The 16,244-nt window shown below is 35.7% G+C and overlaps 1 protein-coding gene across 1 annotated transcript in view; it reads right to left on the bottom strand.

Annotated features, from left to right (window-relative positions):
- The window catches only part of PDCL2 (phosducin like 2), a 28,532-nt gene extending 15,939 nt beyond the window's left edge, over positions 1-12,593 (bottom strand). Inside the window, exons 1-3 of the mRNA XM_090267389.1 lie at positions 12,513-12,593; positions 7,087-7,207; positions 6,345-6,435 (exon numbers count right to left, since the gene is read on the bottom strand). Of these exons, the coding sequence (XP_090123515.1) occupies positions 6,345-6,435; positions 7,087-7,207; positions 12,513-12,593 (293 nt within the window). The remainder of the gene's footprint in view (positions 1-6,344; positions 6,436-7,086; positions 7,208-12,512) is intronic.
- Positions 12,594-16,244: the final 3,651 nt, after the last annotated feature.

Here is a 16,244-nt window from a genome sequence, read left to right as displayed (position 1 = left end):
CATGCCATCCCCTCACTCCTTCTGCTTCTCAACCAACTCCAGTGCTTCCCTGCGTGACCCTGCATTGTGGTGCATGCCCTCTATTCTTGAGAACTGTGAGTAAAAATCTATCTTGTCAATGGAATTTCCTGAGCTGTTGGCTTCACTATACCTGAATAAATACAAAATACTGGTTATATTTTTAAACACTCTGTCTTATTTCACATATTAGAAACATGTCAAGTAAATCCATTCTATATAACAAGTAATCCAAGGAAAATAAAGCCTAGAGGAGACTGCCAAGAATAACAATCCAGGCCTAGGGCCCTCTCACAATTTTCAAACTGAAGTCCTTCAATTTTTCCTCTAGTGAATATCTAGTGACCTAGATATTCAGAATTCACAGACAATTCGAAGAACTTTTGGGAGCTGGCTTTTATTTGCATTGAGTTTTTAGCATCACTGTCATTAACATTTCTCAATTTTATCTCACTGGCTTAATATCTTTTAAAATTTTCAAAAAGTTTTTGTTCCCATGATTGCACCATGCCCTACTTAATGGTGCAGCTATCAATGTCCTCTCTTCCACTTCCCCTCCTCTTTTTTTTTTTTTTTTTGTTACTTTAATGGAATTAGGCAGCGAGAGACATAAAGACCTGGGTTAGTTTTGCCATCAGGAAGTGATTTAGTACTCAGTGGCCTGAATTTTACATTCAACAATCATATCAGTTCGGATTCAGTTGCATAAACAGAAAGCCCTCTAGCTATTTTAAGCAGCAAGAAGCTTAATCTGCAGAATTAAGTGCTTTACAAACTCAGTGGAAAGATGGAGGAATATCTACACTGGGCTACCAGAAATGACCCCCAGAACAACATTGCAAAACTGGTCTGCCAACTTCATTCTTCTGCATAGAGACATCCAGTTTTCCTAGTAGCATTTGTTGAAAAGATTGTCCTTTTCCCATTGAATAATCTTGGCACACTTGTTGAAAACCATTTGACAATATATGAGAATGTTTCTTTCTGGGCTCTCTATTCTATTGGTCTGTATGTTTATCCTTATGTCACCACTACACTGTTTTGATGATTGTTCCTTTGTAGTAAGTTTTTAAATCAGAAAGTATGGGTCTTCCAACTTTGTTCTTAAGATGGTTTTGGTTTGCAGAATCTGGACTGTGTTTCTTTTTTTATTCATTCTGCCAATTTCTGCCTTTAATTGGAGATTACTTGAAATTAAAATCCATTTACATTTATAATATGTAACTAAGTACCCGATATAAAGCTTTTTGTTTGTAGTGTAAGTGCCTGACATTAAAGTTCTGATTGCCAAGTCATCCATTTCAAATGACATCCATCTTGAAAAACATGTTGTCAGCTGCATGACAATGCAACTAGGAAAACAATTAAATAAAGAATCAGGCTGCCCCCATTCATTGAAGCTCCCTCTTTCAGAAAGCCCTGGGTAACCTAGATAACTGACTGCTTGAGTGACCCTGCTTCTCTTTCCCATGCTCAAATTTCAGGACTTGTGTTCTCAATTAGCCAATAAAGAGTGAACTCTCAAAATCTAGACACTCTACCATTGGGCCCCAATAAAGACAGAACCACAAGTTCATTCTCCCTCTCCCTCTCCCTCTTCTCCTTCTCCCTCTTCCCATGACCTCGCTGTGTGGGCCTCAGACATGTCATGTATCCTCCAGGACCTGTGAGTAATAACTCTTGTTCATCAAAGTTCCCTGATGGTTTCTTGCTGAAGACACCCTACAATCATAATAAGAACCACAAGAGCTGCTTCAGCCACAACATGAGTAATACAGGCCCAGGTGAGTGCCTCAGGCATTCCTAGCCAATAGCATCAATACCAATAGTCTGGGACCAACGTAACAAAGCAATTACTGATAGGGAAGGACTTCTGCCATTTAGTTATTTTCTGTATTTGTTATATAGTTTTCATTTCTCAATTTTCTATTACTGCTTCTTTTTGCATTCAGCTGATTGCTGTAGTGTACTATTTTGATTTCCTTCTTTTTTCCTTTTCTGTATTCTTTTAGTGGTTACCTTAAGAATTAAAATTAATATAACAACCTACTGTGAATAACACTGCTTTCTATATATCTCCATCTCACCTTCCCCTTTACACACACACACACACACACACACATGTATATATGTCGTCGTCGGCAGCCGTCCGTCTCGAGAGACGATGGTGTAGCTTCTTAAGAGTCTGTCTGCACCGCCGAGAATGGCTGTGCAGTCCGACTCGGGAGTGACACGGTATCTGTCTCTTCCCGTGTTGAATCGACATCTTGCGATGACGCTGGAGTGTCCTCTCCAGTGAAGCTGAAGCTACAGAGCCTGGGCAGGGTGATATGGAGGGTCTGCTGTTGCCCATGCAGCAGACCCCCCCTCTCTTTGCAGCTGAAGGGTCCAAGGGAAAGACGGAGTCAATACAGCTTGGCTTCAGGTGCGCCGCAGGAGTTGCCGGTGTTGACTACAACGTCAAACCGCCTTAGGGACTCCGGCTCCGGATTTTCTGTCGGGGTTTACTCCCTTAGCCTTTCCCCTGAAGAGGTATGCCGCAAGGCAGCAGAGGTTTTTTGGAGTCAGAGTTTTCCTTCTCTGATGTGCCCTGACTGGAAGATCGAACCAGCGACACTTAGCTCGCAGGCCGACGCTCAATCCACTGAGCCAAACCAGCCAGGGTTACATGTATATATACATATATACATATATATATATATATATATAAACTTTCCTGTTTCTTTGTGATATTTTTGTTGAAAACTAAACATTTTCACCTGAGGATATGTTTATTGACTTGAGAGAGAAAGGGGAAGAGAGAGAGGGAGAGAGAGATTGATATGAAAGAGAAACATTGATGGGTTGCCTCTTGTATGCAACCCAATCAAGTATTGAACCCAAAACCCAGGTATATACCCTGACCAAGAATCAAAACTGCAACCTTTTAGTGCATGAAATAATGCTCCAATGAACTGAGCCACCTGGAGAGGGCATCCCCCTTTATATTTTTGTTGCAGATTACATGGTTATATATTATGTGTCCATTAACATTTAGATTTATAATTATTGTTTTAAGCATTTATCTCTTAAATCATATAGGAAAAAAAGGAGTTAAAAATCAAAATTATAGTAATACTTGCTTTTATATTTACCGTGTGGTTACTTTTACTTATGTTATTTATTTCTCCACATGGCTTTGAGTTACTGTCTAGTGTCCTGAAGGACTCCCATAGCTAATATTTTACGGCAATTCTAGTAGTAACAAACTTACTTAGCTTTTATCTAGGAATGTTTTCATTTCTCCTTCATTCTTGTAGCATAGTTTTTTTGCCAGATATGTAATTCTTGCCTGACAGTTTTTTCCTGCAGCACTTTTATCAATCCACAGATCTTCTGGCCTTTAAGATTTCTGATGAAAAGTTGGTTGATAGTTTTATTAAGGGTCCTTCACATGTGACAAGTCCCTTTTCTCCTGCTGACTTCAAGCTTCTATCTTTGTATTTCCACAGTTGATTATGATGTGTCTTTGTGTGGATCTCTTTGAGTTTATCTTAAAGTTTGTTGAGCATCTTGGATTTGCAGACTTGTGATTGTGTCAAATTTGGGAAGTTTTCAGCCATTATTTCTTCAAATATTCTTCCTGCCATTTTCTTTTTTCTTCTGCTGGGATTCCCACATTACATATGTTGGTTTACTTAATAGTTACCACAAGGACAATGAGGCTCTGGTCACTTTTATTTTTCTGTTCCTCAGACTCAATAATTTCAATTGTCCTATTTTCAAATTTGCTCATTCTTTCTTCTGCTTGTTAAAATGTGCTTTTAAAGCTCCAGTGTATATTTCACTTCAACTATCTTACTCTTTTGTTTCAGACTATTATTTTCGCTCCTTCTTATAATTTATGTCTCTTTATTGGTATTTTTGTTTTGTTCATACAATGTTTTCCCGTCTTTGTCCCTGTCTACTTTTAGCTCTTTGAGCATCTTTAACTAAGTTGTCTTAAAGTCATTGCCTAGTAAGTCTGACATCCGGGCTTCCTCAGGTATATTTTGTGTTTATTTATTTTGTTCCTTTGAATGGGCCACACTTTTCTGTTTCTTTGTGATATTTTTGTTGAAAATGAAACATGTGATTCATATAATGTGATAACTCTGGAAATCAGATTCTCCTCCTTCTCCATAGTTTTGTTTGTGTTTTTTTCTAAATTACTGTAGCGTGTCTCTATGCCAGGGATCAGACTGAGGCAAAACTGTAAGATCTTCTTTGAGCCTTCATCTTTCCCAAGACTTTTAAATCCCCCCATATATACTATTATTTTTCAATGTTCTTAAAAAATCAGATGTGGCTCCTTTAAATGTCCTGGAAGCCACCTTAGCCATTGGAGGTTGATACAATGATGACCAGACTCTGTGCCTATACCTCTCTAATCAGAAGCAACAATCCACAATCAGAACACAGAACCTTGATATCTGATAACAAAGTCCTTATTGTCCACTCTGTTCCAGCAAGCTTTACCAGAATAAAAGTTGCTGTCCAAATAGCTGCTTGCTATGCAGCTGGAGGGTGAGAGCTGGACAGCTATTCCCATCTGAGAACTGAAATCAACTAATACTAACTATAATTTATTAGCCAAGTTTTATCCTGGAAGCTGCAAGTGTTCAAATAGACTCCAGAGTTCCAAAGCTGTCACTCCAGTTGGTTTCAGCCAATACAATTGTTGTCTAGGTAAGAGATGGATTTCTGGAGTTTTCTACTCTGCCATCTTTAAACCTGGTCAGTTTTGTTTTTTTTTTAAATCCTCGTCCAAGGGTATGTTTATTGATTTTAGAAAGAGAAAAGGAAGGAGAAAAAGACAGAAAGAAATGTTAATGTGAGAGAAAAACATCAATCAGTTGCTTCCCATACCTGTCCTGACTGGTGATCAAACCTGGAAACTTTTGGTGTACGCTCCAACCAACTGAGGCACCCGGTCAAAGCAACCTGTTTAGTTTTTTGAAAGTCCCTCAAATTTCAGTTTCTCTTATGTATTCTTATGATTATATTTAGGTCATGAATTATTTAAAAGCTACCACAGAGGATATGTGTCCTCTCCAGCACACCATATCTGGAGTTACCTAGTGTCACCATTTATCATTTGTAATTTTAACCCTGGACATTTCCCTAAGATGAAGTCCACCAAAACTCTATACTATAAACTTAGAATTTCCTCCTTTATAATTACTAAATATTTGGAGGGGAAGATAATTTGATATTATGTGAATGCTGTGCTTCTTCTTAAAATCACCCACTCATTTTAGCATCTATCAGCAAATTTTGCCCATAGGCAATTATTGCTGTGGTGTTCTCATGGTAATTTTTCTATTTTCCTCATTCCATATAACTTATTAATTAGAATTTTTTAGTGAGAAAGAAGTGTTATTTCTTCTAAATTTGTTCATGTATTCAGTTAATTATTTATATCACTATGAACTCATGAATACTTATTTTATTATTTATTTTATAATCCAATATTATATTTATCTTGTTGTTCAAGTTCCAGCTCTGGTCATTGAGAGATCTTTTAGTTTGGCTCCCATGTCTTTAAAAAATTTTATCACTTTTTTACTTGCTGGCACGATAAGATGCTCAAGACTCATATTGTACTTTCTAAACTACACTGTGGAATGAAGCAGTTTTCCAAGTCACACTGATTCTATTTTTATGCATACTAGGTGTGTTCATTACTGCTTGAGTATTGCAGCTTCTAAACCAATTCACTGATTTTTTTTTTTAATGTTAAAACCGCTTTGCATTCCTGGGACCAGTCCTACTTGCTTAAGGTGTATTATTCTTTTTAAAAAATTGTTAGGCTTAATTTGCTAATATCTTGTCTAAAATTTTGTGCCTATATTCATAATAAATACTTTTCTATAACATACCATTTTTACAATCTATTTGTCTGGTTTTAGTATCAAAATAAGTTGGGTGACATATGCACCTATTCTAATTTCTGAGAGAATTTGTGACTGGCAATTAATTATTAAATGATAGAAACCACTGACAGACATCATGCTAGGAGGAAAGCCATGGACCTCTTTTAAATGGCCGTTCATTGATATTTTCCACTTTACTCATGTCACTTGATGAAGTTCTGTGGTACATTACTGGATAGTTTTTAATTTAACCAAAGCAAAAATAATCAGGAAAAAACTCCACCTTATATCTTAGTTTTAAAATCTTACTTAAAAACTAGTTTTGTTATTTTTAATCTATCTGGTAGATAAAAATAGGGCTTTATCTTATTTTCATTCTTACAATGCTTCTTCATTCCAAAACTCATAAATTACCCCAATGAATCACTGTACCTATATGTTTCAATAGCTTTCATATCTTCATCATCAAATTCATCTTCAGCGTCCTTCAACTGTGCAAGAGTCATCTTTTCATATGGTTTAACTAAAACAAAATAAATTGTAGACAATTGAATTCTTTAAAAATTAATTTTACTTTATAGTCACATGTCTAGAAAAAAATGATATGTTAAATAAATGGAGATCAAGACTATCCCTAATGTTGCAATATCTGCAATATATAAAGCTACTTTGTGGCTGACTGCTTCAGGTTTGTTTAAAGTGTTATTACTTCCTCAGAGTTCACAGAACTATCATGCTACATTTAAAAGTAGATATAAAAATCAATTAGAGGTAGAAGAGGGTATAGGGGGGATAAATGGTGATGTAAAAAAATAATAATAAAATGAAATAAAATAGACCCTATAAATGTAGATTTTCCCTAAGTACCAGGAAATCTTGACAAATAATACACACTATATAGGATGATCAAAACAGGAGGTAATCACAAGGTAGAGAAATTTGGTAGAGAGAGAAAAAAAAAGCTCACTAGGTTAAGTATCACTAAATTTCAGTTCTGTCATTAACTAGCATGTGACTTTCAACACAGGAATTAAGAATTTTAGATAACAGCAAAAGTATAGGTGGAACGTAAATGATTTCTAATGTCCTCTTGCCCTTGAAGTTTATGAAATACACTATCACTGTCATAACTGTATTATCCCCTTCACCCAGCCCACCAAATGCACAACTATACCCATCGCTTCTTTCTGTAAACGTAAAACCAGCTCTTCAATTTCATCTTTTGGCTCTTCTTTAGGAGGAAGAATGCCAAAATCTCTTAAAATGTCATTCCATTCTGTATCTTCATTTGGATCCTATGTAAAAATAGAAAATCTGTTAACATAGTTGCATATTTTATTATGTATAAAATTGATATGTAGAATTTCCAACTATGCAATGAACTCTACAGATAACTATATAATTAGTTTCAATGAATAAAATAAAATGGTCTACTCTTTTCCCATTTCCCAGATCTAATGGCACTACATACTTCGATAAACATGATACATTCTCTACCCTCAAAAATTACAGGTATATTTTTTAAAAAGCTATTTAGAACACATATAAAATATTAATGAAGTAAACGCAAGAAGCCATGGAATATTTTCTGATGAATATAGTAGGCAAAACTAACTCACATCATGAACAAATACTGTTTTGTTTCTAGTTCTACATATATATTCAAGATCTCCAGATGAACTTGTTTCCCTTTTCAGCTATAATATATAGCCTCAAAGGACCTGTACTCCCAAGTTAAGTCTTAGAAGAGGCCAGGAATCTTTTTATAGTTTAATTTCTGTCCAATCATAATTTGTTTCTATGAAAGTTGGCCCTTCTTCCTTATTACTTAGGATTTGATATTTTATTTTCTGCTTTTCCAGAAGTTGCCTGTCATGTGTGAACTACTGTTTCTCTAGCTTGCTGTCCATTTTTTTTTTCTGATATTTCCAGAGGAAAAGAATGAATACTGTGGCAAATAAACTATAAGACGGCCTTGACTGAGCTCCACTTCTGGTATTCACATCCCTGAATAACTCCCTCTCCTTAATTATGGGTGAGAACTGTGCCATGCTGTTAACCAATAAAATATGGCAAAAGTGAAGGAATGCCATTTCTGTGATGGAATTCCATACATTGAAACTTCTATCTTGCCAGCACTTTCTCACTTGCTGGCTTTGATGAAGCAAATTGCCATATTGTGAATTGTCTACAGAGAGAACTATGTGACAAGGAAAATGTAGTCAGCAATTATTTAGAAACTGAGGTCATCAATCAAATAGTCCCAACTATAATACTATGTAAGGGAACTTAGGAATGGATTTCTTCCTCTGTTGTAACTTTAAATGAGATCTCAGCTCTTGCCGACACATGGATTGCCACTTTGTGAGAGACTCATAAGCAGATGGCCAACTAAGCAATGCCTAGATCCTTGGTGCATAAAAATTCTGAGATAATAAATGATAGAAAACATGTTTTAAGCCATTAAATTTGTGGTAATTTTTATAAAACAATAGCTAATTGGAACAGGCCAAGAGGCTAAGAAATTGAATAAAGGTCCACAATATGAGCACAGTGACCAAAGGCAGAAATCAATTTTTAAAAAGTAACTAGGAGATCATCATATATTTGGAATTTTAGGGGAAAAAATTCTAAACAATCAAGGGTCAAAGAAGAAACCACAATGGAAATTTAAAAACATTAGTAATTGAATACAGTAATAAAGCCACATATGAAATATATGTGAGCTGTAATTAGACAGTTCATAAAAATAATTTTATACTCTTAATTTAACATATTAGAAAATGAAAAGGCTTCAAAATTAAGTTATAAGCCTCCTACCTATAAGGTTGGAAAAAGAACATAAAAAATGGCCAAAGGCAGAAGTAAGGAAATAATAAAGGTGAAAATAGAAACTGATAAAATAAAAAAAACGAATATATAACGGAGAAGACTTAAAAGACTAAAAACTGGTTCTTAGAGAAAACTAGTTGGTAAACACTTGCCAACATTGATTTTTAAAAGTGAGAAGGCACAAATAACCAACATTAGAAGTGAAAGATGGGAACTATTTTTTTATGAGCCAATATCAATACTTAAATAATGCAAATTCAATAGCTATATATTTGGTCTCAAGCCAAATTTTCTTTTTTTAAATTTAATCTTTATTGTATTTTTTCCATTACCATTTAGTCCCCTTATACCTCCTGCCCCCCTAGCAATGACCACACTGTTGTCAATGTCCATGAGTCCTTTTTCCTTTTTTTTCAATCCCTCTGCTCTCTAACCACTATCCCCCAGCTGTCACCTGCTTTCCATAGATGAGTCTGTCCCCATTTTCCTTGTTAGTTCAGTTTGTTCATTGGATTCCACATGTGAGTGAAATCATATGGTATTTGTCTTTCTCTGATTGGCTTATTTCATTTAGCACAATGTTCTCCAGGTCCATCTTATACTGTTGCCAAGGGGAAATTTTTCTTCTTTTTAATGGCCAAGTAGTATTCCATTGAGTAAATGTCCCATAGTTGTTTTATCCACTCATCAATTGATGGACATTTGGGCTGATTCCATATCTTGGCAATTATAAATAATGCTGTAAAGAACATAGGGGTGCTTATGTTCTTTCAAATTAGTGTTTTGGGTTCCTTTGGATTTAATCCCAGAAGTAGGATCACTGGGTCAAAAGGCAGTTTCATTTTTAGTTTTTTTACTATCTCCACACTGCTTTCCAGAATGGCTGCACCAATCTGCATTCCCACCAACAGTGCAAAAGGGTTTCCCTTTCTCTACATCCTTGTCAGCACTTGTTGTTTGTTGATTATTGATGATAGGCATTCTTACACGTGTGAGATGATATATCCTTGTGGTTTTAATTTGCATTTTTCTGATGTTAGTGATGTTGAGCCTCTTTTCATGTGTCTATTGGCCATCTGTATATCCTCTTTGGAGAAATGTCTATTCAGGGCCTTTGCCCATTTTTAAATTGGCTTGTTTTTTGTTTTTGTTTTTTGATGTTGAGTTTTGTAAATACTTCATAGATTTTCAATATTTAACCCTTATCAGATATATCAATGAATATGTTCTCCCATTTTGTGGGTTGTCTTTTTATTTTGTTGACAATTTCCTTTGTTGTGTAACAACTTTTTAGTTTGATGTAGTCCCATTCATTTATTTTTCTTTTGTTTCCCTTGTCTGGGGAGATATAGCAGATAAAACATTACTACAAGCAATATCCAAGATTTTGCTGCCTAAGTTTTCATCTGGGATTTTTTAAAAAATAATTTATTTAATTGTTTGTTTATTTATTTTTAGAGAGAGGGGAAAGGAGAAAGAGAGAAACATCACTGTGTGGTTGCCTCTCACTTGCGCCCCCAACTGGGGACCTGACGTGCAACCTAGTCATGTGCCCTGACTGGGAATCAAACCAGTGACACTTGGCTCGCAGGCCGATGCTCAATCCACTGAGCCACAGCAGCCAGGCAGTCTTCTGGGACTTTAATGGTTTTTCGTCTAGAGTCTAACATTTAAATCTTTCATCAATTTTAAACTTATTCTTGTGTGTGGTGTAAGGAGGTAATCCAGTTTCATTTTTCTGCACATATCTGTCCAATTTTCCCAGCACCATTTATTGAATAAACCATCTTCAGCCCATTGTATGTGCTTGCTTCCTCTGTTGAATATTAATTGACTATAAAGGTGCGGGTTTATTTCTGGGTTCTCTATTCTGTTCCATGGATTTATGTGTCTGGGTTTATGCCAGTAACAGATTGTTTTGATTACTATGAACTTGTAGTATGGACTCTCGACAAGAAAACAAATATTTAAAAAGCGATTCCTTTCTATTGTATTTTGCTTATCATTTATCTCTTTAAGGTAGGAGCTTAGATCATTGATTATAAACCTTTCTTTCCTAATACAACCCCTTAAAGCTATAAATTTCCCTTTTAAAATTCTTTAGTTACATCCTACACATTTTAGTATGTTTTATTTTTATCATTCAATTAAAATATTTTCAATCACACTTGTTATTTTTTTACTGACATTTTTATTATTTGGAAGGATACTGTTTGATTTTCAAATAAACTGGGCTTTTTAATGTAACTCTTGTCAGAAAATATACTTTGGTAAGATTTAATTTTTTAAAACATCCTGGCTTGTTTTATGACCCAGTATATGGTGTATCTTAGTGAATGCTTGAAAAAAATGTGTATTCTGCCACTGATGGATATATTTCTCTATAAATCAGCGAATGGTTGACAGATTTGTTCATATCTTCTATTTTGTTAGCAATTTTTGTTTCTTATTGTCCTATCAATTGCTAGAAGGAAGGATATTAAAATCTCAAATTATGATTGTGAATTTGCCTATTTCTTCCTTATATTCTGTCAGTTTTTGCTTCATGTGTTTGAAGTTTCATTATTATGCAAATAGTTTTATTTGTGATATCTTCCTGGTGAATTTCTCCTTCTATTATTATGTTTTTTGTTTTTGTTTTTTATTTCTACTAGTAATCCTCATCTTGATGTCTATTTTGTTTGGTACTAACCTAGTTTTTCTCTAGCTTATTCCTAAGTACTTTCTAAAATAAAGTCTTTTTTAATCTTTTTATTTTCAACCCATCTGTGCATTTGCATTTAAAGTGTGTCTTCTAGTGATCATTTATAGTTGTATTTTGCTTTGTTTTATATTCTGACAATCTTTACTTTTTTAATTAAAGTGATTAGTCCATTTATATTTAATGTAATTGTTAATACTGGATTTCAAGCTACTATTTTCTTTCTATTAGTCTCATTTACTTTTTTGTTGCTCTCTTCCTTTCTTGCCTTCTTTTGCTAAATTAAATATTTTTTAGAATCCCATATTTTGCAACTAGATTTTTAGGTATACATCTTTGTATTATTGTTTTAATACTTGTTCCAAAATTTTTAATGGGTATCTTTAACTTATTACAGTATACCTAGATTTAACATTGTACTATTTTACATAAAGTATGCCTAGTATATAGTCATGCACTACTAACAAGTATACATTCTGAAAAATGTGTCAGGCAACTTTACCTCTATGCACTTACATGCCCAGACTCTAAGTATAGCCAATTGCTCCTAGGCTACTAACCTATAGAGCATGTTACTGTACTGAATACTGTAGGCAATTTTAACACAATGGTAAGTATTTGTGTATGTAAACATAGAAAAGTACAGTAAAAACATGGTATAAAATATAAAAAAGTGGTACAACTGTATATGGAACTTAACCATGAATGGAGCCTGCAGGACTAGAAGTTGCTCTGAGTGAGTCAGTGAGGGAATGGTGAGTGAATGTGAAGGCCTAGGACATTGCTGAACACTACTGTGGATTTTATAAACATTGCTTCCTTCCAGCAGGGTCAGAAATAGAACCCTGAAGCTGTCAGCACTGCTCAATGAACAGGAATGTGGACTGGACTAATTAGAAATATTGAGGAGGAACTATTTTTTATTAGGACTTTTTTTGTTTTTTTTAGCAGTTTTAGTTTCACAGCAAAATTGAGGGGAAGGTACAGAAACTTCCAATATGCCTCTTGTCCCCACACATGCATAACCTCCCCCATTATCAAGATCCTCTACAAGAATGACTTGTTACAATTGATGAAACTGACTGATACATCATAATCACCCGAAGTTCATATTGTACATTATGCTTCACTCTTGGTATACATTCCATGGTTTGAACAAAAGTGCACGATGACATGTATCCACAATATGATACAATAGATTGTTTATAGTGCCCTAAAAATCCTCTGTGCTTCACTTATTCATCCCTTCCCCTCCCAACCCCTGGCAACCACTGACTTTTTTAATTGTCTCCAGAGTTTGGCCTTTTCAAAAATGGCATATAGTTGGGATCATCCAGTATAACCTTTTTCAGATTGGCTTCTTTCACTTAGTAATATGCATTTAATTTTCCTCCCTGTCTTTTCATGGCTCAATCATTTCTTTTAAGTGCTGAAAAATATTCCATTATCTGGATATACCACAGTTTATTTACCTACTTACCTAGTGAAGGACATATTAATTGCCTCCAAATTTTGCCAATGTTGGATAAAGCAGCTATAAACATCCATGTACATGTTTTTGTGTGGATATTAAGTTTTTAGCCCCTTTGAGTAAATAACAAGAAATGTGATTCCTGGATCAATGGGAAGATACAATAAGTCTCCCAAAGGCTGTACCATTTTGCATTCCCACCAGCAATGAATGAGAGAGTTCCTATTATTTCCACATTTCACTAGCACTTGGTATTGTCAGTGTTCCGGATTTTGGCCATTTTATAGGTGTGTTGTGGTCTCTTATTTTTTTAATTTGCATTTCCCTAATGGCAAAGATGTTGAGCATTTTTTTATATGCTTGTTTTTAATTGGTTTTTATTTCTGGTGTTGAATTTTAGTTCTTTATAAATTCTAATATTATTTTTTAAATCAAATATATATTTTGAAAATATTTTCTCCCATTCTGTGGTTTGCATTTTCATCCTATTGATAGTGTCTTCTGGTGCATAAAAGTTTAAATTTTGATGAAGTTCAATTTACCTATTTTTTTGTTGTTGTTGCCTGTCTCTTTGGAGTCATATCCAAGAAATCATTACCAATCCAATGTCATGACGATTTCCCCCTATGTTTTCTTCTATGTGTCTTATAGTTTTAGTTTTCACTTCTAGGTCTTTGATCCTTTTTCAGTTAATATTTATTTGAGTTAGGAGTCCAACTTCATTTCTCTGCATGTGGATATCATTTTCCTGACACCATTTGTTAAAGAGACTATCCTTTTACTTAAATGGTCTTGGCATCCTTATTAAAATTCAGTTGATTGCAAATGTGAGGGTTTCTTTCTGGGTGTCCTATTGTACCCCACTGATCTGCATGTCTTCCTGCCAGTATCACACTGTTTTGATTACTGTAACTTTGTAGTATATTTTGAAATCAGAAAGTATGTGTCTTCCATCTTTGTTCATTTTTCTGAGACTGTTTTGGCTATTTTGGGTCTCAAGATTTCATATGAATTTTAGGATGGATTTTTGTATTTTTACAAAAAATATCTTTGGGATTTTGATAGGGATTACACTGAATTTGTAGATTGCTTTAGGAAGTATTTACATCTTAACAATATTAAGCCTTTCAACCTACAAAGGTGTAATGTTTTTCTACTTATTTATATCATCTTTAATTTCTTTCAGCAATGTTTGCAATGTTCAGTGTACAAGTCTTTTGCCTCCTTGGTTACATTTATTCCTAGGTATTTTATTCTTTTTGATGCAATCATGTATGGAATTGCTTTCTTATTTCCTTTCAGATTATTCACTGCAGTGCATAGAAATGTCTGCATACACTGGATAAAATGTAGTAGCTAGATATATATATATATAATTAACACAAAAGGATTTCCATTAAAATTATATGTAGTTCATGTTAACAATATCCTAATAAGTTATACAGCATATATGTGTACCAATATTAAATATGTAAAACAAGAAAAATCACAGTGGTTTTACTCTGGGGAAGCAGGTGGGAAGAAGCTATTTCTCTATGTCAGAAAGTGAGAATTTTACTCTGATAAAGAAACAAAAGCACGGGCATTTTAGACAGAGCAGAAGCCTTCCAAAGAATAAATGGAAGTCTAACAGAGCTTTTGAAATCAGGTAGGAGAAACTCCAGAGACAGCTGGTCTTTCTCAAGATAGGTGCAACTACTAGGGTTTTCATTCTGATTATTTATAAGGCTGTGGGGCAGGATTTTTTAACTGAATTACATTTGGGCTAAAGTTGCTGGTCTATATCTTAAGTCAGAAAAAGTGCAGCCGTAACATTTCCAAGACTAAGGTGTGAAACACAATCCCAAAGAACTACCCTCCAACGACAAACCTAGAAAAAAGAATGGTGCTCTCTTGGAGTTTAGGTGGATTTCTCTTAAATCTTGAGACGCACGCAAAATTTAGCTCTTACCAAAAGTAAATGTTAAAACCCGACCCCTGTGGGCTGCCCTTCCCATGCCAACCCAGCCTCAGACCCAGTCTCAGACCCAGTCGGGGACCCTGCAGGGTGCCCCAGAGTTGCCTGTGGCCTGGCCTCTGACCTGCATGATGTTCAGTCTCGACTTTCACATGAGGGTGCCGACTGGCCCTTGCTGAGGGACTCCAGACTCAGATCTCTCCTCAAAGCGGGAGGAGAGAGACCCAAGCAGGCCTAGCGGTTCCCACCACCCATCCGGAGAGGGAGGGGAGAACAAGGCTTGGTTACGCACGTTTATGTACGCGCGTCCTGCACAGCTGTGTTGCCAGGCAACGCAGAGGGGCAGCCTATGTGTGATTATGGTTTCAAACGCACTAGGTCCTGGGGTATTTATCCCAAGTGGTGCCTTTCCTCTTTACCATGTGGTACTCATGTTGGCATTCCTCCCAGCCTTCCCTACATCGTCACCAAACCAACGCGTTGTATCAGAGCCCTGTGACACCCTTTGATCCTTGAGTCCTATCTTCATGGAGTAATAACAAAATCCTGGAGAACCCTTGAGAGAAGTTCTTAACCAGGAGCCCATAACCTATATTCGGGTGGATTTTAGGGAATACCTAACTCCCAGGCTCCAATTTTTGTGTACAACTTGGGGGAGAGGAGGCGGGAGTTCAGGACCAGACCTTTCATCAGATTCTCAAATGGCACTCTACCCCCCATCTTAAAAATGCACTGCATTAGCAGACAGGAGCTCTGGCTTTAGTTAGGAAACCTACATAGTTTGGATCTTTGTTGTTCAGGTTAAGGAAAATGTTTACCAGGAGCTGCCAGGATTATGGGGTAAACCTTTGATGTCATTGCCAAATAAGCTTATCTACACATGGTCACAGAGATATACGGATATACTGATAGGACTTGGAGGTAAAGGAAGATAGAAATTTTATAAGAACACAATGTTGAACTTGGGCTCAGCACTGGACCACTCCATCTGTAGCACTCAGTTAATACTTAATACAAAGCCTATACTCCCAGGAGCCTATATGTTTTCTTGTGTTCGTGTATAAGATATAGTGTTAAACATAAAATATTTTAAAACATCCAATATTTTTTTAACCATGTCTTGGTGTTTTTTCTTCTTTATCTTAATATCACGTGAGCCCCAAAACATGTAAGTGGCCTAAGTCTCTGGCGTTTTGAGAGGCCCTGGGAACTGCTCCTTAAATTAGCATTCCACTCCATTTTCTTATTTTGAGTATCCAAAATTCATCCTAGTTGATTACTGTGCATAGCACTACCTAATGTTACCCTATGCATCCATTGCTGTAGGGCAGGAGGCCTTCTCTGCTCTCAAGTCCCCATCTTGTCAAGGCA

The sequence above is a fragment of the Furipterus horrens genome, unplaced genomic scaffold (genome assembly GCF_987537825.1).
Source record: "Furipterus horrens unplaced genomic scaffold, mFurHor1.1.pri manual_scaffold_2, whole genome shotgun sequence".
Taxonomy (NCBI): Eukaryota; Metazoa; Chordata; class Mammalia; order Chiroptera; family Furipteridae; genus Furipterus; species Furipterus horrens.
Note: the sequence above shows the minus strand (reverse complement) of the source record. Positions and strands in the feature narration are given on the sequence as shown.